General features: G+C 49.5%; 1 protein-coding gene across 10 annotated transcripts in view; it reads right to left on the reverse strand.

Moving 5' to 3' along the window:
• The window catches only part of CDK5RAP2 (CDK5 regulatory subunit associated protein 2), a 181,755-nt gene that overhangs the window by 38,792 nt on the left and 119,963 nt on the right, over nt 1-23,000 (reverse strand). For all 10 annotated transcript variants that reach the window (XM_024762304.1, XM_024762298.1, XM_024762306.1 and 7 more), the window contains 4 exons: nt 20,917-21,349; nt 14,264-14,474; nt 5,673-6,249; nt 2,883-3,115 (listed from right to left, as the gene is read on the reverse strand). In XM_024762304.1, coding sequence (XP_024618072.1) covers nt 2,883-3,115; nt 5,673-6,249; nt 14,264-14,474; nt 20,917-21,349 — 1,454 coding nt within the window. The remainder of the gene's footprint in view (nt 1-2,882; nt 3,116-5,672; nt 6,250-14,263; nt 14,475-20,916; nt 21,350-23,000) is intronic.

The raw sequence follows: 23,000 nt of genomic DNA on the forward strand, positions 1-23,000 counted from the left end.
CATGCTACTGCTCTCAGGAGGTACCACGGACAAGGATATGGTGGAAAACCTGGGACTGCAATACCAGTCCTTGATCTATTTGGCGTCTCAACCCACTTTGAGAATCTAAAATTTATAGACTATCACCCCAGAAAAACACCAACACTCACAAAATCTGGAGCAGGGCTCCAGACCCCTAGTGAACTCCCTAGCCTATGGAGAGAGGCAAGAATCCCAGCTCTAATCCTTACCAGCATTAAGAAAGCACACTACCATCCTACTTCTTGGGTTCTACCAATTAAATATCATTAAAGAGGGCTTCCCTGGTGGCGCAGTGGTTGAGAGTCCGCCTGCCGATGCAGGGGACACGGGTTCGTGCCCCGGTCCGGGAAGATCCCACATGCCGCAAAGCGGCTGGGCCCATGCGCCGTGGCCGCTGAGCCTGCGCGTCCGGAGCCTGTGCTCCGCAGCGGGAGGGGCCAGAGCGGTGAGAGGCCCGCGTACCGCAAAAAAAAAAAAAAAATCATTAAAGAAATAACAAGGATATGCACAAAGATTCCAATCCACTGTCCTTTATCATAGCCCCAAACTGGAAACGAACTAAATATCCATCTAATGGGGAATGATTAATTATGGTACATTCATACAAAAGAATGCTCTGCAACCACTAAAACCTACAACGTAGATTAACATTTATTATCTATAATTGAACAAAGGGAGAGGTTGCAAAGCGTCCTACTTCCACCAAGAATACACATATGTATAAAAAAGGTCTGGAAAGTGTACACTCCAGGATGTTCATGTTTTGCTGTATAAATGATAAAATTATGGGAGTATTCGCTCATCTGCTATCCCACAATAAACATGTACCGTTTTGTATTAATAAAAAAAAAGGGCTACATTTAAATTTTTTAAGAACTCATGCTATGCAACTACCTCAAATATAAAATTACTTTATGGTAAGCTCATTTCATAATTCAGGAGCCAGACTCTTCAGATGGCATCCCAGAAAGACCCACCTCTGTTACATTTTATTCTCTAAGAAAAAGAGCTGCTGTAGTGAGGCTCCTGAGACTTCTATGCCTTTTGTAGAAGAGAATTAAGTTCTGTGTTTGTGTTGTCTGCTAAGCCCGAAATGCTTCTGCTTCCAGACCCATAGGAAACAAGAAGTGAGATCTCCTTGGGTCTGTCAAGGTAAATAACTAAAAAATAAATCAAGGGGAGGCGGGTGGATGAGGGAGGGAGGGCACCTGGTGCCAGAGGCAGTCTCTCTCAGCCTCCCACTCCCAGGTTGAGGGCCTGTAGGAAGAAAAGAGACAGATGGAAAATGCCTCGGGCCGGGAAGACACAGCTCTCTCTTGAGGACCCACTTATCCCTCCAATAATAAAATGGAAACTAGCTTATTTGGAAAACCTTAGCCAGAATAAAAGTAGATTTCGTAAAGCTGGAAAAAGTCAAGTGCTCCTGTGTCAGAGGTCCCGGGAGCTGGTACTAGAAAATCAGCCTGCGACGCACCTAAGCGGCTGGGCCCTTCTTAAAAACGGAGGAAAAACATTCCCGGAGCCCAGAAGGCCAAACTACCCCCACATTCTATCTTGGCATCACACTGAACACACGTGGACCCTCATGACCCATCTGTGTGGATGTATGAAGGCATGAAGACTGAGGTCAAATCCAGGTTCTGCCATGTCAGTTGTGACTTTGAGCAACTGACCTCCCTCTGTGAAGGCCAAGTTCCTCACATAAATCAAGTTGTTCTGAGGATGAAGCCCCCAGGCTCACAAGTAGAGATGCGAGTAAGCACTCAGGACTCCAGGGCCATGCACCGAGCCACGCACTCTGCCAAGGCCTCACGTCCATGATTTAACTTGACCCTCATGACTCACAAAGGAAAGCCTTTGATGCTGAGCAGAGAGCGGTCATGACCTGACTTACGCTTTGTAAAGGCCACTCTGGCTACAGTGAAAACGGACCGCTGTGGGACAAGGGTGGAAGCACAGAGGCCAGAGGAGAGGACCGCCAACCACCCAGGCGAGGTGACGGCAGCCAGCTGGAGCCGTGGCGGCAGGGAGGGGGAAACCCACTCAGATCTGGAACCGGCGCTGAAGGCAGGGCTTCAAAGGGGCAGCCAGTGGGGTGGGCGGGAGTACTGACTCCGAACAGTGTCCTCTTAGGAGCCAAGGGAGGACGAGATTCCCCAAGGAAGAAGAAGCAACCGCAACCACTCTCAGAGGGTCAGGAAAACTTATCAGTAATGTGTGCGTGTGTGTGTGTGTGTGTGCGCGCGCGTGTGTGTGTGTGTGTGTATGTATGTGTGTGTCTATCTAGAGAGAAAAAGAGAATGAGAGAGCAAACATGGCAAAGCGGATGAAGATGGATGATCTTTGTTGAGATCTCAAAGAAAATGCAAATTATTATTTTTTAATTGTAATGCGATAACATCTATTCAAGTACCTAGCATGTAGCAAAGGTTTTCTTTCATCCTTTCTCTGACCACCTCTGACCCTCGACTATGTTGTTAACCAATGAAAGTTTGGGTTTTCTTGTTTGTTTGTTTTCTTTGTTGCTGCCAAGATTAAAAATCCACAAGTCTTTACCTGCCAAACCCCGGTTTCCATCTTGTCTTGAAAATTTGGAGGAACTGGCAACCACGTGGCCACGCCTCACCAGCCTGGCCCCCGAGGCCCCTCCACTGGACCCCAGGTTTGGAACACTGCAGACCGCCAACCACGCGGAAGTGGTCACCAGGAGGAAGCAGCAGCCAGTGGGGCTCTGCCATCATCTCATCAGGGCAGAGGGGCGGAAGGAGAGGCCAAGGAGTCCGTTCCTCCTGGGCCCCTCCAAGAAGTCCTGGATCAATTCCTGATGGGTCTTAAGATCCGCAGTCCCTCGCCCCACTTACCCTTGAGAAACAGATTTTCCAACTGCTTCAGCAGCTCCGCGCACTGATTCAGCTGCTCCTGGAAACCCTCGGCCACACGGCAATCCACATCGCTGGCCTGCAGCAGCTCCTCAAAGGCCTTGATCATGGCGTTCATGTGCCAACGATAAACGACACAGATGCCGTGGCTGTCCTTAATCTGCTGTCGTTGAAAGGAGAGCTCCCTGGCTTGGGCCTGAACTAACGAATCATACCTGATAAAAGGAGGGAAAAGAAAATGCTTGGACCGTTTTAGAATTGAATTTCCACGACTTTAACACTAATTGGAGAAATGACAGAGCACAATTTTGAAAAGCCTGCAGCTATGCAAGTATCTATACTTCTAGAAAAACTGCAACTGTACAAGGTCACTCCTCCTTCGATTTCAAAACAGCCAACAAATGCTGGAACAAAGGTTGTTCCGCAATATTTTTAACCTTACGAAGCCCCCAATTAAAGTACAGATTGGCAAGGACTCAAGAGAACAATTAGTTTCCACTCACTCTTCAAAAATACTAGTCCGAATTGTAGAAACGAGTGCTCCAAGGGTCAGGGGACCCAGCACCAATTCTCACGAAGGACAGAAAAGAAACTGTAAGGCAGAAAAACAAAAACAGGACTCTATCCTCTCACGTGAAAGGTCAGAGGATAATCATAAACAGAACTACCATTCACGGAGGGTCTACGACCTGTCAGCCACTGGATTAAGTGTCTTTTTTATAAGTTATCTGTTCCTCTCAATCTCGCAACAACTGTATGAACACCCCGTTTACAGGAGAGGAAACTGACTCTTGGACATGGCAGGTTGGTTAAACAGTGAAGACTTCTCACTTAAACACAGCTCTGCCTTCAAAGCCCAACTCTGTTATTTGCAGTGACGGGGATGGACCTAGAGTCTGCCATACAGAGTGAAGTAAGTCAGAAAATGAAAATCAAATACCGTATGCTAACACATATATATGGAATCTAAAAAAAAAAAAAAAGGTTCTCACAAACCTAGGGGCAGGACAGGAATAAAGACGCAGACGTAGAGAATGGACCTGAGGACACGGGGAGTGGCAAGGGTAAGCTGGGACGAAGTGAGAGAGTGGCATGGACATATATACACTACCAAATGTGAAATAGCTAGCTAGTGGGAAGCAGCTGCATAGCACAGGGAGATCAGCTCGGTGCTTTGTGACCACCTAGAGGGGTGGGATAGGGAGGGTGGGAGGGAGACGCAAGAGGGCGGGGATATGGGGATATATGTATACGTATAGCTGATTCACTTTGTTATACAGCAGTGACTAACACAACACTGTAAAGCAATTATACTCCAATAAATGTATTAAAAAAAAAACAACAAACCCAACTCTGTCCATACAACACCGCCTCCTGATGCCACATCCGTCCTTCCCTATGTGAGCCCACAAGTATTAGTCGGCAGTGAGAAAAACGCAAGCTCAGGAAAGCGTGGCTGTCTTCCTTACCAACTGTGGGCGCAGGAAGCTGGCCACAGAGTAGCTTGCCAGAGACCCTGACCCTTCCGTTCCCCATGTTCCCCATTCCCTGAAACGATGATTGGCGACCACCTTCAACCCCACGTAAGCACAGAGAGATCACGTGACAGCAGCACTGCAGGTGGGGCCGGTTTAATGGACGAGAAAGAGCCGGAGCATCAGCCCAGGGTACCGTGGACCGGACCAGCTGGCTCTGCGAACCCTCCCAGGCCACCTTCTCAGTCACGGCAGCCTCTCTGGGGCCCCGTTTCCTCACCTACAAACACACAGTTTAAGAACACCTCATTCTGGGCTTCCCTGGTGGCACAGTGGTTGAGAGTCCGCCTGCCGATGCAGGGGACACGGGTTCGTGCCCCGGTCCGGGAAGATCCCACATGCCGCGGAGCGGCTGGGCCCGTGAGCCATGGCCGCTGAGCCCGCGCGTCTGGAGCCTGTGCTCCGCAAGTGAGAGTCCCGCGTACCGCAAAAAAAAAAAAAGTACACCTCGTTCTCAGGTGACTGTGAGGGTTAAGTAAGAAAAATGCCTAACCAGGGGTCTGACCCAACTGCCTCTCGCTAAATACCAGCTGCCTTCAACCACACGGTCTGGGAGGTCTTGAAACATGCACTCTGGCTCCTGACAATTCAAAACTATGTGTTTGTCTCAAATTAGTGTCCAGTGAAGGTCAGCTTTACAAATGACCCCATGTTTGTCGAATCTCGTGAAGCAAAACTGTATATATCTATGCCTGCAAAACGTATCTTCGTGGCCTGAGGATTCTTCTCTCTCAACAAAGGCTTATTTCTCTAAGATGACCTTGAAGGGTAAAGATGTGGCCAGTATTTACTTTCCTCCCACCCTGCCTAGGACATCAGTTTCAGCACCGCCCTCTCCACGCCGAACCCCTCCACCTCACCCCCCCACCCCCACCCCGTCAGCACAGTAAAAGCCATTAACAGGGTCAGGGGTAAATACTGCCATTCGGCAAACTTACTATAACTCACCAAGTGCCTGGTATAAAACCTTTAACCCCGAGTCCGCAACCTGAGGAGGGCAAAACCTGCTTGGCCAGTTTCAGGAGACACAGACTAGTATGTGCACAGTCACTGTTCCTTGTGGCTCACATGTCACTTCCCCGCAGGCGTAGCTGCCTTCACGGTGCCTTCAAGCCTTCCCCAGCACACACCGGACCCCCATCACAGGGCAGCATTCCCTTTTAGCTCGGGGGTGCCGATCTAGTGGCAAGTTGGGGAACTGCAGGCTTAAACGTGGGAGAAGACAGGTGGGACGTACCTTGAGGGTGAGAGATCTCTGAACTTATTCTGCAGGTTATGGATTTCACCGGAAAGTTCCATGTTCACATTCTGCTCCTTCTGCAGCTCACATTCCTGGTCCACCAGCTGCAGGCTGAGGCTCTCCAGAGCCCTGCTGTCAATCATCTCTGGGGCCAGCGGGTGGAGGATTTTCATGTGTTTCACATAACGTACTTGGTGCAAACCTGAAAAGGTCATTTCTTCTTCGTCGGTACTGCCCCTGGACTTGTTCAAGCCGTCCTGGGCCCCTTCTCTCCCACACAAAACTGTGATGATGGCCTCACTGAACTGGGAGTGCTTTTGAAGCTGCATTATGAAGTTCCGGTAGACCTCGAGCTCGGTTTCCAAGTCACAGATTTTCCGTTTTAAGGTTTCTTTATCATTTGAGGTATTGCTGTTCTCCAGCTGGTCGGTCTCAACCACACTGACTTTAGCGGAAAACTGACTCTTAGGACTCAAGTATGTAGCTACGGAAGTGGAATCTGGAAAGTCTTCAGAAGGATTCTCTTCGCACGGTGGAAAGATGGCAAGGTCATCAGGCTGGTAAATTTCGGAGTCTGAAAATCAAAACACATTTATGTCGGTGTCTCCATCTCCACTGCTGAAATCCATCCCCTCGGTCCTTCCTCACAGCCACCGCCAAGCAGAAACCACTGCAGGAGCCTCCCACCAAGCCCCTCTGGCTCTTGGCCTTCCCTCTTCCCTCTCAATCTGTCCTCTTTCTCAGAGCGACTGTTCTAAAAAGTGAATTCAACCACCATAACCACCAACTCCCACCTAAATCGAAACTTCTTCTCACAGCATCTGAGACCCTGCCTGATCTACTTCCAGGCAACCTTTTCAGGAACATCCCCTGGCACCACCGATGGAGAGTCCCTACTAAATTAACCATAATTCCCTGCACACACCAGGCTGCTCACGCCTCCATGCTTTTGCATGTGCTGTTCCCCCTGCCTGGAATACACCTGGCTCCCTCCTTAACAACTCCTCAGTGAACTCTTCATCCCTCAACACCTAGATCTGATTTTCTCCCCTCTGCAAGCCCATCTTCAAACAGTCACTCCCCTCTGTGCTTCCACAGCGCCTTACACATAACACCCGAGACAGACGTACCATGTGCTCGGTGCTAGCATATGCCTGGCAACTGGCTCATTCATTTATTTACACAGCACTTAGTTACTTGGGTTCCTCTCTCCCTCACTGGACTGCAAGTTCCTCCCCAGCAGGGACTGGCCTTACATCTTCACATTCTCAGTGCCTTGTTCAGTACCCAGCCCAGACCTGGTGTAAATGAAGGGCTGAAAAAATACTGGGCAATGAGTGAAGGAACATCAAAAACCAGTAATTCTAAAATCCACAGCAGATGAGAGTCGTCCTCTCATTTCCACATTGACAAGTTTCCGGGGATGCCATGATGTCCCCTGTAGCGAGCTGTTCCACTGACTCACAATCCTACCAGGAAATATCTCCTTACAGCTAGTTTAAATCCCCAGGTACGTGGCCAAACTCCTGTGGGAGGCAGAATGGTACTGCAGAAAGAATACGCAGCTTTGCAGCCAAAGAGAAGAGGGCGCATACCCAGCGTTGCTACTTGCTGGCTGCACAGCGTTAGGCAAGTAACTCACTGCCCAGAGCCTCAGTTTCCCCAAAGAGATGTCTCATGTGCTTGTTGTGAGGTTTCAAGGTCGGGCCTGAGTCTAGAGCTTCTATCCTTAACCACATACCACAATGCCTGCTGTCCAGGGAAAGCTCAGCTCAATACAAGGAGTGGTTTGAATACTTAAGAAGCAGCAGAATATAGTAGAAAAACCCACCTCTGAAATCCAATGGATCTGGTTTCAAACTCTGGCTCTGCCACTTACTAGCTGTGTGACCTTAGGCAAGTGACTTAGCCTCTCTGAGCCTCAGGAGCTTCATTTGCAAAATGGAGAGAACGTCAATTACTGCGAAGCCTAAGGCTTCTGTTTTGTTTTCAGCATCAAATGGGACAATACCTGCAAAAAGGCTAACAGTGTCTGGCACACAGCAGCGAAGGAGACCAACTAATACGAATATCCTTTGCTTCCCTGAAAGTGTTCAAAGATGGAAGAGGACGCCTATCACAGGAGGCTCGCAAACAAAGGCTTGTGGACTTGGGGAAACACTGCCAGGGCAGCAATGTGGGTTGGATGAGATGACCTAGGAGACCTCTCAGAAGGAAAGGCACATACAAATCCCTGTCAGACTGTACATTCCAATTTCTGGGTTCTGTGGCTGCTCCTCGTGGCTTTAAGCCCATTCTTGTCTCTCTGCTCACGACGCAAATACCATAAAATAAACTTTTTTATTTTAGAAAGCTGCTGCTACGTGACCTCAAGGAAGCACTCCTGATAGAGCATTTTTAGTGCACAAAATTTGTTAGAAAAACTCATCTCTTGAGGTCCTTTAGGGTGGAGACCATGTCATTCACCTGTTTCTCCAGTGTCTGGCATGGGACCTGGAGCAGAGAAGGTACCCAGTAAGTCCTGCTGGCTGAACGAGTGTAAGAGACACAGAGGGAGAAATCTCACCAGTGAATCACACTCCAAGATAAGGAAATATCTTTGCTATAACAACCTCATGATAATGGAATTTCATGGCAAGAAGTGATGTTGACGCATGGGAATAAAGATCAGTTCTGATGACTTTCGTTAAGTAATCACGAGGCAAAGACAAATGTAAGCCCTGTACATGCGTCCTTTTGTGACACAGACTGTTTAGACACACACACACACACACACACACACACACACACACACACACACACACACCCTCATCGTGAATGGGAGGTTCATCCTCACGTCCACACTTAGACCTCCACTTTAAACTCTGCTCCTTAAACACACTCAGACACTTGACACTCGTAATTTTGACTTGAGAAGTGTCCCTAACCTACAGCAATTTCTGACTTCGCAGAGGCAAGGATCTGACTCCTAGCCTCCCAGGCCAGTATATGGCAAGTCTCACAGCTCAGCATCAGCATGGCGATGCGGCTTTGCATTCTCTGCTCCACAGCCCTCGATAAAGGTCCAAAGGAGGATTTTTTCATTAAAAAAATCACTGCACAGAGGGTGTGAGAGATGGAGGATTACAAGCCGTAGTGTACAGTGTGAACCTGCAGGTGTATCAAGGCGTCAGGACACATAACTATGTGCTGGGACCTGGCCCAGGCACCCAGCTCCTCACCTATGCTGTCCACTTGATCGTCACAACAACCCTGTGAGGCGTCACTCATAACCCCATTTTACAAAAGAGGAAATTGAGGTTTAGAGATAAGAACTTGCCCAAGCTTCAGGGACACTAAGCAGCAGAGCCCCCTGTCCAAGCCTGGTGGTCTGACCGTCTGAACACTGCCTCCTGCAACTGGGGTCCCCATCTCAGGGGGGCATAACAAGGAAAAGACAGTCCTCAACCCTCGATGTGAAGGCCAGTAATGACTGTGGCGCCCCCTTCATCCATTTCTCAAGTTCCTGTCCAGGGGCTACTGAGGAAGAGCCAGCAGTGAAGCCATCACAGGCAGTACCAGCCTCGTGGCGGGCAGTCACTGAGCAAAGTCGCTACGAGACCAAGACGTGGCGGGCTGATGGGAATGTTCGGGAAGGCGTGCCCTGGAAAGTGACGTTCAAGCAGAGACCAGAAGGATGAGGCATCAGCTGGGCAACAGTTAAAGGGAGGAAATTCAGGCGGAGGCAAAAGCACAGTAAGAAAAAGGAAAAAAGGTCACTAATGATGGGGATTTGAGAGGAAAGGGGAAGCTGCCAATCAGTCAAGAAGCCTTTAGTAACCAACTAACCACGAACGAGAAATCAAAGGATGTCCCCAGAACCATTTATTTACATTACAGGAAACAGTGCCGCTCTGGACCTTCCTACAATTCAGCTAAAGGGCACTTGATTATCTGGGGGAGTGGCTTCCTCCTCAAAGCCCAGAACACGCGGAAGCCTGTGACCACGCATTCAGTGTACTGACTGCAGGCCTTGGGAAGCATACGCCATTGGGAACAGGGCCCACAGCTCAGTACTTCCCCAGAGACTGTCTTTCCCCACGGCCACCCCATGACAAATTTAGGATCCTGAAGACAATGATTTCTTACAGAGTGAATCAGGGCCACCTTAATGGTGATTTTTTTTTTTTAATTAAGAGGGGAGAAAAGAATCTAAGGTAAAAGAAAAAATGTTAAGCATCTGTTCGCGGTTGAATGGGATCATGAATATTGTTTTATTCTTTGTGCTTATTTGTATGCCTGTGATACTTCACAATTCTAAGAAGGATACAGCTTGCCTGGGGCCTCGCCCATGTCTCTGTACCTTTCCCGCTGACCCACCTGACAAACCCCCAAACTGGGTGTCAGCTCAGGCTTGCCCCTCGTCCACCCCACCCCCGGGCAGCGGGAGGCCAACCGTGCACACCTAACAACAGCCAGCACTGCAGGGATGCTGAGGACGGCTGGCTGAGTGCGAGGCCCCCGAGGGCAGGCCCTGAGTCCTCTGAGGCTGAACCACCAGAGCCCAGCCCACTGCCTGGGAGAAAAGTGTCAGACAAACGGACTATAAGCTCCGACACCCTACTATACCTTGACTCTCAAAACCCTCAGCCTCTCCAAGTGTTACATGGGAACAGTGACCACGCCCTAGGATGGCTGTTGCAGGGCTTAGTAATAATTTTTGTATAAAACACCCCAAATGGTGCCCGACACAAAGTAGCTGTTCAAGAGGCCAGGGGGGGAATTCTGACCGGTCTCACAGCTGGCCTGCTGATCCCTGTCCCTTTCCTTGTCTCTCCAGACACACAGCGTGGCTTTGAGTCCTTCTTGCTCTCCCAGGCTGTCCTGGTCCCGGTAGGCTGCTCCCACGAGGGGCTGGGCTACAGGCATCCACGAAGAGAAAGAAAACCAGATAAAACCACAGGCCTGAAACTTAGCCAAGCAACTAAGAAGAACACAAAGATACAACAGGGAAAATAAAAACACTGGGGAGGCAAAATGCAATTCATAAGATAAAATTAATCTATCGAGCTGCCATAACAGGACATAAAAAGCATAAATATACTGCAGCTTGTCTGAAACAGTTTAAGTCCAGGCTCTTCTAAAACCATGAGTGAGAAAATGAATTCTATAGACTCAGGCCCGCTTTTCCCAAGAAGAGGGGCCTCCGGGGCCTTCCAGGCAGCTGCAGAAGTAGCCCCTGGCTGAGGCACCCCAGGGTCTCAGCAAGAAATCAAAACATTGTTAAGCACAAATGGCAAGCCCTGGGCAAGGTGCCAGGGCCCCTGTGCGGCTCAGCCACCTTGGCCGCGGTCCCCGCCCCAGGAGACAGGGAGCCCTCAGAAGGCGGAGACTGCATCTTCTTCCTCTCTCTCCCCTACACCTTGTGTGTGAGGCCAGGAACACAGCAGGCGCTCGGGGAACATTCACTGCATGAGTGAATGGGTGCCTGGATGGGTAGATGGATGGATGAAGGACGCTGGGAAAGGAAGGAGGGAGGGAAGAGCAATCCTACCAAAGCCCAACTTATCTTAAAACCTCAACTGTGGTAAACCCAAAAGAGAACCTAAGATTAAACAGAAAATACCTCTGGCTACGTGGCTCATCGTAAAAGCCATACGCACGGTATCATATACTAGGCTCCCAGAAACAGCAGAGGAAAAGTAAAGGCTCTGAAATCAGGCAGGCCGGTTCCGATCCGGGTTGGGATGTCGGCAACAGTGTGACCGTAGCCAAGTCCCTTTATCTCTGAAACTGCTGCCTCAACGATCAAATGGGAATAATTAGTGTCCCTGCCTCAGAGGACTGTTAGGAGGATTCAACAAGATCATGTATGTAAAGTGGACAGTGGGGCTCAGTAAGTAACGGGCACTCATTTTATTTCATCACCACGGGCAGGCCGAGGCCCCCAGTCACCTCCCAGGCCTGAACCGCTCTGAAAACCCCCCGCTCGGACGCAATCGTCCACCCCTGTCTCCAACCCTTCCTCAGCAAATACTGCTTCTCCTGCAACCTCCCCAGGAGTGGATGCTTCTCTCCCTTGTACTATGGGCCTGGAAATGTGTGAGCACCTTTGCTCTTCAAGGACACTTCCAGACCATTCTCTCTCTTCCCTAAAAACTCTGGCTTCACAGCTCATGCTGTAAGACTACACCACTGACAACACCCGCCTTCCTGCAGACACCCACCGTCCCGATCCATGGAATCCCTCGAGATTCATGGCCACCGTGGCCCCCGACTGCCCTGCTCCTCTCCACCCCTCTATGGCAACCCCCCCCCCAAAGGACTCCCCCAACGCTAAATCCCAAGGCCAAGCCCCAGTCCTTGACTTACTTGTCTCACTAGCATATCTGACACAGCTAATCTGCTCCCCGCTCGGCTTCGGGAGGCCATGCTCCCTGGGCCGCCCACCCCACTGGCTGTTCCTTCTCAGGCCCAGGCTCGGTTCCCAGACCTACCTCCTTTGTCTCCAAGCCTCAGAGCTTCAAATACCGCAACATGCTGACCTGGGCCCAGACCTCTCCTCCAACAGGCATCTCAAGAGTTCCAAACCAGACCCCTGAGGCCCTCCGAGCCTGGCTCTCCTCAATCCTTCCACCTCAGGGTATGACATCCTTCCCATGGTTCACATTAAAAGTGATCCTTTAGGACTTCCCTGGTGGCTCAGTGGTTAAGAATCCGCCTGCCAATGCAGGGGTCACAGGGTCGAGCCCTGGTCCGGAAAGATCCCACATGCTGTGGAGCAACAAAGCCCATGCGCCACAACTACTGAGCCCGCATGCCACAGCTACTGAAGCCCACACGCCTCGAGCCTGTGCTCCACAGCAAGAGAAGCCACCGCAGTGAGAAGCCCGTGCACTGCAACGAAGAGTTGCCCCTGCTCGCTGCCACTAGAGCAAGCCCACACACAGCAACGAAGACCCAAAGCGCAGCCAAAATTAAATAAATAAATAAAATTTTTTTTTAAAAAAAGTGATCCTTTAAAGCAGAGGCCTGCCTACTTTTCTTCAAAAGCCAAATAACGAGTATTTGAGACTGCAAGCCCCGGGGTCTCCATCACAGCTACTCAACCCTGCATCACAGCGCAAAGGCCATCAGAGACAACGCGCAAATGAATGCAGGGGGCCGCGCTCCCATAGAACTTTACAAAAACCCACAGCGAGCCTGGTCCACAGGACACAGTTTGCCAATCCCTGCTTTAAAGCATAAGTCAGATCACGTGACTCCGCTGTTCAAAACCCTCTGGCCGTTTCCAACCTTACCCGGAGTAAAAGACAAGGCCCTAGACTGCCTATGAGGGCCTAGCGGGTCTACCATCACCCTGACCCCTTCTCCTCCTGGTTCCGCCCAAATATCGCCTCATCGGGGAGGCGCTCTCTACGACTCCACGTACCTTAGCAAACCCGACCCCCGCTCCACGTTACCCGTGTCCTTCACCGGCTTTATCTCCCTCCACAGCACCGATCATTTCACACACGGTACATCTGCTCACGGCTTACTGTCTTCCTCCCGCTGTGATATACAAGCTGGACACAGACTCGGTCTCTTTTGTTCACTATCTCCCCAGTGCCTGGCACACAGGAGGACCTGATACATCCTTTCCGAATAAATACATAAAAGACCACTGTTGCCGTTCTTGTTATTGCATGCTGTTGTCATTCGCTTAGAGCAGAAGTTCAAAATCAGGAGTCAAGGGCTTCCCTGGTGGCGCAGTGGTTGAGAGTCCGCCTGCCGACGCAGGGGACACGGATTCGTGCCCCGGTCCGGGAAGATCCCACATGCCGCGGAGCGGCTGGGCCCGTGAGCCATGGCCGCTGAGCCTGCGCATCTGGAGCCTGTGCTCCGCAATGGAAGAGGCCACAACAGTGACAGGCCTGTGTACCGCATTAAAAAAAAAAAAAAAATCAGGAGTCAAGAGAAGTGCTCTTGTGGATTCACGAGCGCTCTAAAGATGATGGACGGTGCTCCACGCATGAGAAGGCCCTCAGCCTCCCCCAGACTCTCAAAGGGGCAACATCTCTTAAGCACCACTGTCTCGGGCTAGAGGATCCCACTGACGTGCTCCCTCCAAGTCTAGGAGTCTCACCCTGATACTCTGTAACCCCAAGGCTCTCTACTTGGGGAGCTCCCAGGAGAGCAAAGACAGCAGATTCCAAGTGAGTAGGGAGGCAGGTCACTTCTAGAAGCCATAAGGTCAGTAGGGTTTAGAATGAGCCCCGAAGAACCCGAACAACTGCGGCCTGGCCATCCAGAGAACGCTGCAAAGAGGACTGAGGCCTCCACAGATGGAGCCCCCAGACAACTGCAAGTGAAGGGGTCAGTGACCTCACAAGGCCTGGGAGCACGACCAGTCCCCCTCTGCCCGCTCTGGAATAAAATGAAAGCAACAAACGAGCTTTCCTTACCCCGTTCCCTCGATTGTATATTTGTCAGGAGTCAAGATTAGTCACTGCAATTCATGAAATTTATACTCAAACGTATTGCAATTCCAAACAACGCGGCTGACGTTTCTGGCCGTCCTGTCACGCCGTTCATCTTCTCGCAGAGGATACGGTTTCCTTGGTGCTTACCTTTCAGGAGCGCTTTTTCTGGTGCTGGCCTCCCCTCCATCACTGCTTCAGCCAGAATTAACTTCTGGTGACGTTGCTTGTTGTGAATTTTAAACTCCTTCAGCTCCCCCTGCTGCTGGGCCACCACCTCCTGGGGGGCAGGGAGCTGGCACACACTCCCTAGTGACCGCGATGCTTTTATCAGGATGGGCAACCGGGACTTCTTCACGTCCTGAAAGTACACCCAGGGAGACAATGAACACACTTCCTCTGGTCGCACAGTCAGCACGCTCGTGCCAACCTTATAAAACAGGACTCAAAGTGCCTGTCCAGATAACGGCACCTCCGTTTATCCCCCAGCCTGCAGATCTGTGTCTTGGCAGGTCCCTCCTCTGACTGACAAGTGCCAAGCTGTTCCTCCTTGACACCCTCTTAAGCCTGGCCGTGTCTCTCTGAACGTTCCAGATGCTCCCTACACGGCAGTCCTTTTCCCCACACAACCTTCTGGGAAACGTTTTCTAGCTCCTTATCTATTTCCTCACTTCCCACCCTCTCCTAAGCCTAAGTCAATCTGCCTCTCACCCCGCCAGGCCACCAGAACCACCCCTTACTAAGTTGTTCGGGGGCCACTAGGTGCCTAGTTCCATGGCTATTTCTCAGGCCCAGAGCTCCGAACCTGCCCAACCTACACATTTCTGACGGCCCACCAGCCCTCCCAAGTCAACTGAAAGCTGGGCTCCTTCATTCTATCACCCCAGGCCTGCAGCCCACAGCTCCAGCACTCAGACGACCTCTGTCTCGGTGAATCAGACCACCCTCCGCTTGCTGCACATACAAAAACTGGGAGCCATTTTTAAAATTCCCTGAGGGAAGTTGCACAAGCCTCTTAGACAGCCTCATCCACCAGAGGGCAGACAGCAGAAGCAAGAAGAACTACAAGATGAAAAGGCAGAGGGCTATGTACCAGATGAAGGAACAAGATAAAACCCCAGAAAAACAACTAAATGAAGTGGAGACAGGCAACCTTCCAGAAAAAGAATTCAGAAGAATGATAGTGAAGATGATCCAGGACCTCGGAAAAAGAATGGAGGCAAAGATGGAGAAGAGGCAAGAAATGTTTAACAAAGACCTAGAAGAATTAAAGAACAAACAAACAGAGATGAACAATACAATAATTGAAATGAAAACCACACTAGAAGAAATCAATAGCAGAATAACTGAGGCAGAAGAATGAATAAGTGACCTGGAAGCCAGAATGGTGGAATTCACTGCTGCGGAACAGAATAAAGAAAAAAGAATGTAAAGAAATGAAGACAGCCTGAGACCTCTGGGACAACACTAAATGCAACAACATTCACATTATAGGGGTGCCCGAAGGAGAAGAGAGAAAGGACCCAGGAAAATACTTGAAGAGATTATAATCAAAAACTTCCTTAACATGGAAAAGGAAAGAGCCACTCAAGTCCCGGAAGCGCAGCAAGTCCCATACAGGATAAACCCAAGGAGAAACACGCTGAGACACATAGTAATGAAACTGGCAAAAATTAAAGACAAAGAAAAATTACTGAAAGCAGCAAGGGAAAAACGACAAATAACATACAAGGGATCTCCCATAAGGTTAACAGCTGATTTCTCAGCAGAAACTCTACAAGCCAGAAGGGAGTGGCATGATATACTTAAAGTGATGAAAGGGAAGAACCTACAACCAAGATTACTCTACCCGGCAAGGATCTCATTCAGATTTGATGGAGAAATCAAAAGCTTTACAGACAAGCAAAAGCTAAGAGAATTCAGCACCGCCAAACCAGCTCTACAACAAATGCTAAAGGAACTTCTCGAAGTGGGAAACACAAGAGAAGAAAAGGACCTACAAAAACAAACCCCAAACAAGAAATAAAATAAAATAAAATAAAATTCCCTTTATGCACCTCGCCCAATTGCAACACTCACCAGGTTCCACTAACTCCAACTCCCAAAGTGTCTATGAATTCTTCTGTCGCTTCTCATCCTCCGCGGCCACCCCCCAACTCCAAGATGCTGTGAGCTATCATCCAGGCCACAGAAACAGCCTCCTGAGGTGTCTCCCCACACTCATTCTTGCCCTTTCTAACCCACTTGCCATACTGCACCAAAAAAGGCAACACACCCCCGCTCCTGCTTAAAACTATTTTAATTGTTCCCCAGTTCTCGTATGGCCAAGGTCACAGTCTTTACCACAGCCCACATGTTGTGCACTATTACAGCCTGAGTTACTGCCCCTCCCCACCCCCCCAACCTGCAGCCACAGAGACCTCCTATCAGTTCCTCGGAATGCTTTGTTCCTTCCTCCTCAGGACCTTGGCATATGCTATCTCCTCTGCCTAGAATACTTTTTCTTGCCCACCCCCACCTCTCCCACTAATCCCAACACATTCATTAGGACTCAGATCAAATGTGCCTTCCTCAGGAGAACGGGCCTTGATCTCCCCGTTATATACTCACTGCCCCCTCAGAATTCTCCTCAGAAAAAGATTAGGACCATAATAATTAAATGCCTATGCAATTACTTGTTCTTTGTCTATCTTCTGCACCAGCCTATAAGCTTTAGAATTCATGGACTCTGCATTTCTTATTCATACTCTATCCACAGCTTTGAGCACAAGAACTAGTAATATAGTAGGTGCTCAACATCTATTTGTGGAATGAACATACAAATAATAACTTAAGAGGCCTAGGACTTCCCTGGTGGCGCAGTGGTTAAGAATCCGCCTGCCAGTGCAGGGGACACAGGTTCGATCCCTGGTCTGAGAAGATCTCACATGCTGTGGAGCAACTGAGCCCGTGCGCCACAACTACTGAGCCTGAGCTCTAGAGCCTACGAGCCACAACTACTGAGCCCATGTGCCACAACTACTGAAGTCCGCGTGCCTAGAGCCTGTGCTCTGCAACAAGAGAAGCCACCGCAATGAGAAGCCTGCGCACTGCAATGAAGAGTAGCACCCCCTCGCTGCAACTAGAGAAAGCTTGCCTCCAGCAACAAAGACCCAACGCAGCCATAAATAAATAAATAAACACAAATAACTCAGTTAAAAGATGGGCAAAGGATCTGAAAGACATTTCTCAAAAGGAGATATACATATGGTCAATAAGCACATGAAAAGATGTTCAAATCATTCATCATCAGGGAAATGCAAATCAAATCATAATGAAATACCACCGCTCCCTACCCATTAGGATGGCTATAATCGAAAAGATAATCACAATCGCCGGTGAGGATGCGGCGGAATTGGAGCGCTCACATGCTGGTGAAAACTTCTGGAAACTAGCTGCAGCCACTTTAGAAAAGAGTCTGGCAGTTCCTCAAACCGTTGAACAGAATTACTACATGACCCAGCAATTCCACTCCTAGATCTATACCCCGGAGAAATAAAAACACAGGTACACACAAAAACTTGTACATGAATGTTCACAGCAACATTATTCATAATATCCGAAAGGTAGCAACTGCCCAAATGTCCATCAACTAATGAAAGGATAAATAAAATGTGGTATCCATACAGCGGGCTATCACTGGGCCATGAAAAGAAATGAACGACAGATACCTGCTACAGCACGAACGAACCTGGAAAATGTTATGCTAAATGGAAGAAGCCAGTCACCAAAGATCACAGACTACATGATTCCATTTATATGAAATATCCAGGGCAGGCAAATCTATAAAGACAGAAAAAAGCTTAGTGGCTGCCTTCAGCTAGGGGTGCGCAGCTGGGGGAAACAGTAAGTGACTGCTAATGGGCTCGGGGCTTCTGCCTGGGATAAGGTTATGTTCTAAAATTGATTGTAGTCGATAATGGCTGGGACCCTGGAAAGGAGGAAATCAGCAAAGCCTCTCAAGAAGCAAAGAAGAAGAAGGAGCCCTTGTTGCACGTTCTAGGATGTCAAATGCTTTCAAGCATGTACTCCCGTAATCCTCGGGTGAACTATGCATTCCCAGAGCTCAGAGGATTACAGAAGTTATTATACCTATTTTCTCCAGATGAAGAACTGAGACGTCAAACAACCAGCCCAGGATCATACAATAAGAAGGCTGGAGAGCTGAGCCTCAGGCTAGCTCTTCAACCTCTACTGCCCAGTTAAGAAAAGTGAGAGCCTTTCTGCCCTGAAATTCCACGCAAGAGGAGAGAACAGGTTCAAGGACAAGAACAGTCTGCGGCGGTGTCAGGGACCACTCGGGAGGAGGTGGACGCCTCATCAAAAAGGGCTGGAAAATAAGTCACTTGCTTGGTCCTCAGACTCCACCCATCTCTATTCTTGGATCCAAATCTGTGTGTCATATGGCAGCAGAGAAGAGAGCTGCAAGTGCACAAATGCCAAAGCCAATTTCAGGCTGGAAGGCTGCCGTCAGTCACCCTAACGCCGCTTCCAAAATAACACCACACAAAATGCTACCTTATGGATGCCGAACAGAATCCCACCTACCACCTTATTAAAGATGGCATCCTGGAACTTCTCACTTGGGGACGGAAGGGGGACAGGAATGCACATATCCTGAGCTCCTACCACGGACACGGCCCGAGGCACTCGCCACACACTGCCTCACCAAGCCAGCACGCCAGCCCCGGGTGCCAGGTCACAATGATCCCCTCGGAGCCACTGAAAGTCAGGTGACTGACCCAAGGACTCAGAGCAGGTGAGCGGCGAGGCCCAATGCAATCATGGGTATATCTGTACAGCCCAGGATCTCGCCTCTGTAACTCAACCAGAAGTATGTCCCGTCTCCCTGTTTCGCCCCTGGGCTGCAAAGATGTTCTTTTTAACAGGATGCCACAGTTCTAGCCTAAGCTCAAGGATTATCGATTCCCTGACTAACCAAAGACCACAGAGAAGACCATTAAATTTTCTCCTACGTTGCATAGACCGGAGGCCAAACTGGTGGTAAGAGAGCTCCTCCCTTCCTGAGAAAGGTGGGGTTACGATATCCCTGTCTGCCTCTAAAACCAGACTCCACTTTACGCCCCTGCTACTCCTCTCAACGGCTGAGTTACTCTGGACAATTTTCTGAGCCTTTCAGAGCTTATATTTCTTCACATGCAAAATGTAGGTAATACCTACCTAACTAATATGCTTGGTGAGAAGATTAACTGTGATGATACATGAATAGAATATCTAGCACAATCCTGGCATATACAGCAGATGCTAAAAAAAATAAACACAGTAGCCTTCCTTTCGAAGATACCAGCAGGAAGATAATTCCAAATGGAAAAATTTTCTCAATATATTTGGGGAAATTAAGTTCATTTGATTATCCAGTTTTCCTGAATATAGGATGCTATCTCCCTCACAGATAGCAGGGGAAAAAACACATGCACACACAAAACATCTAGTTTTCCTAATACACAGGTACAAACTAAACTAGCTGGGGCAGATGAGAGCATCTCTATTCTAGCCAAATTGCACAAATCTGCATCTCGAGTACTGTTAATATAATGGCAGTGTCTTTTTTTTTTTTTTTTTGTTTCTACTGATTTTTTTTTGGTCTCTACTGATATCTTTAGAAAACCCTTTTCTAGAAATTACAGTTTTGGTGCATAATTTAAAACAATCAAAAGCAATTTTGCTAATGATATGTCTAACTCTCTTCGGTACGCACAAAAGCGGTAATTTACTGGTCAGAAAATAAACTTAATTCTCCATTCTGATGCTATGAAGCAGTGTGCACAGCTGATTTCTCAGAGACAAAACACCCATCAGAAACAAGGAGACCAGTCGCTGGAGCCCTACCACAAACACGACCTCTCTCCTTCTCTCCCAAGCCGCTCCCATCTCCCTGCTATGGGGCCCCTCAATCCCAACCCCTCCTCCCCAGGAGGGTTTTAGTAAAAGGTCCGATCAAACATTGCCAGGAGAGTCTGGTTTTTCACAATCTGGCATATTTGATGGTATCTGAGGAGAAGCATCTAGAGAAAGGATCTTGACTGAAGCAAAATGCAGGCATTCACCCACCAAAACCAGACCCTACCACTCGGGCCAGCACAGGCTAGACAGGAGCCTGACCCAGGGAAAGGGCACGGCTGTGCAGTCAGGCCCCTCACAGCTGGCTGACCATGGGCACTCGGGACCTGGCTTCCTCACCTTTGCCGCGTGTTGTAAGGATAAGAGAATGTAGACAAAGCCCACAGAACGGTACCTCTAAGACACAAAGTCCATACAAAATAAAACCTAGGATCTCGTCCCTACCCCTAAAGTCAGGTCATTCCAGTTTTACTGCAACTGGCAAAAGTAAAGGTTCATCAACAGGGGACAATTATGTAAACTTTGGTACATTCCCCACAGTGGAATTTTAGCAGCCATTACAAGGAAAGATGTTCCTGATACATAACATGGAACAGTAAGCTACAGACAGATGTACACACATGACTCTGCTTTTATAATGAAAACACATGGATATCATGAGTTATAGATAAATAAGAGAGGGCTGGGATGGGAGAGGAGACAGGGAGGGAGGAAATGTTGGTAACACTTTGGGGAAGTTCAGGATGGACACACACCTCCAGGTAGAGGCCAAGATTAAGTACAGGCAGAGAGAGACACCAGACTATACAAATTTTTAAAAAGCAGTGGGATCGGAGGTGATTTTTAAGTTTTTGGTCTATATTTAGTAAGTAACTAAGCAAGTAATATGTGGGGAAACTTACTTTTTTGGTCCCCCTGGGGAAGGAGAGGGCAGCGGCCTGCCGCCCCGGCATCCTACACAAGTTCTCCGGCTGATGCTCGGCGCTGAATACGGCGTCTGTTGGCTTCTCTTCCCAAGGCTCTGTCGTGCCCTCGTGTCTGAATCTGACCATGTCGCCCTCCACAGCCATGGTCTGCACGGAGGCATCTTTCTGCTCGACCCTGGACGCCTCTGCCGCCTTTGCTAGCTGGGCTCCCGGAGGCCACTCGAGTTCATCACGTGGCTTGGAAGACAAGTTGGCTTGGATGAAATGCCCGAGTTCACCTCTTAGCTGAATGGCCATCTGCCCAAGTGTCTTCTCCGTTTTACCATCAAGGTGTTCTCCCGAAGCTTCCTGCTCTCTCAAGCATATCTGTTCCAGAAGCAGTTCTCGGAGCACTTTCAGAAGGTCCGGCCTGTTTTTCCAAAAGGGAAGGAAGTGGGAGGACTCAGCTTTCTGCTATGGCCTTGTCACCGACCCACTTTCCTAAGTTTTCCCCATTGATTCCGGCCCACATTCTGCTGAATTTAAACACAGTGAGCACTTGCCACGTGCCAGGACCCACGCCAACTATGCTATCCAGGTCACCTCAGAACAACCACACCAGGTAGGTACCACATGTCTCCTTCATGGAGGAGAAGGAGAGAACTGATCTGACGCAGGTGCACAGCAAGTAAGGGGGGCACACAGCTACCTGGACGCAGGCTGGGCTTCGGAAGAGCAAACAGAGTCATAAGGTATGCATGACGATTGCAAGGTCCGCCCACCCCCCTGGGCCCATCCTTACAGCCAGGGGCAAGTATGGCTTTGGATGAATCTAGCCAACCTGGCAGATCCATGAGCCACCTGGTCCATCAGGGTGCACAGTCGGTGCTCAGCAAAGGTATCGAATGAAGGGATGCTGGGAACTGCTCTGGATAAAAAGAGCAGTGGCTTTGAAATCAGACAAAATGGCTTCAGATTCTAACTCTGTGATTCTTGGAAAGCAAGGTGAGTTTTCCTCCACAGGACGCTGTGAGGATTAAACGAGAGCATGTATGGGTAGCAGATGCTTCTCACGCCCCTTTGCCACATGGCCTGGGCCTCCCTGGGATTTCAGCTGCAACTGCGTTGACAGCTCTTGTAGACAGTCCCTCCGCCAGCGCCCACGGCATCTCTCTGCTGCCTTGGGCCCTTTCCCAGAGCTCTCTGAGCCGGCCAGCAGGGCAGCGGGCAAGTGCGGACCCATTTATAGCTCCAGGGGAAACCCTAACCAGTGGAGGAAGAGAGCTGTTGGGTGAATGTCCCAGTCTCCCATCCTTCAGAGGGCCAGCACTGACGCAGGGTCTACACCATCCCTCAGAGGGTGGCTGGCAGGGCAGAGGCCCAGCTGTCCACAGTAGCAACCAGATCATAACACAGCCTTCCTGGCTTTGCCTCCATCCCTACCTTAGTCTCCCTCATCCCTCCTTCCGTCTGCCTGGAGTCACATCCCAAATAAACCACTTGTACCCAAGTGGTTACCTCAGGCTCTGCTTTCCCAGGAACTCAAACTAAGCCAACATGTAGAAGACTCTGGAGCGGTTCCAGAAGAATCCCTTGTGAGTGTGTTTCTTGGGCCAGACACTATAATGGGCGCTGGGGCTGCAGAAGTGCCTGCGGAGCCTGGTGTTAGAGGCAGATGTGTAAACAAATCACTACTCCACAGGCTAAAAAGAGAAACACAGGCACTGTGGAAGTCTGGGAAGCTTACGGGCAAGCATCCCAGGGTGTCCAGACTGGGGGTGGCAGGAAGAACGCCAAAAAAGGGCCTCTAGAGTTGATGAGAGGTTAGCTGGGGGAAGGGAAATGGAACCTTCTAAGCATGGAAAACAATATGAACGGAGTCAAGACACACTGTGGAGAGCAGGGAGGTGAGGCTGGAAGGTGAGGCAGGGAGACCTCAGCCATGTTAAGGAAAGGAGAGCTGCTGGGAGGCTCTGTGTGACGAGTGCATGGCCACACACGTGCCACGTGTAGAGAATGAATGGAGAGATTTCCCGTCAGGACAGTGGTGAAAGTACACTCAAGAGCCCCTACCATCTGCT

This window comes from Neophocaena asiaeorientalis, unplaced genomic scaffold, assembly GCF_003031525.2.
Source record: "Neophocaena asiaeorientalis asiaeorientalis breed wild unplaced genomic scaffold, Neophocaena_asiaeorientalis_V1.1 scaffold78, whole genome shotgun sequence".
Taxonomy (NCBI): Eukaryota; Metazoa; Chordata; class Mammalia; order Artiodactyla; family Phocoenidae; genus Neophocaena; species Neophocaena asiaeorientalis.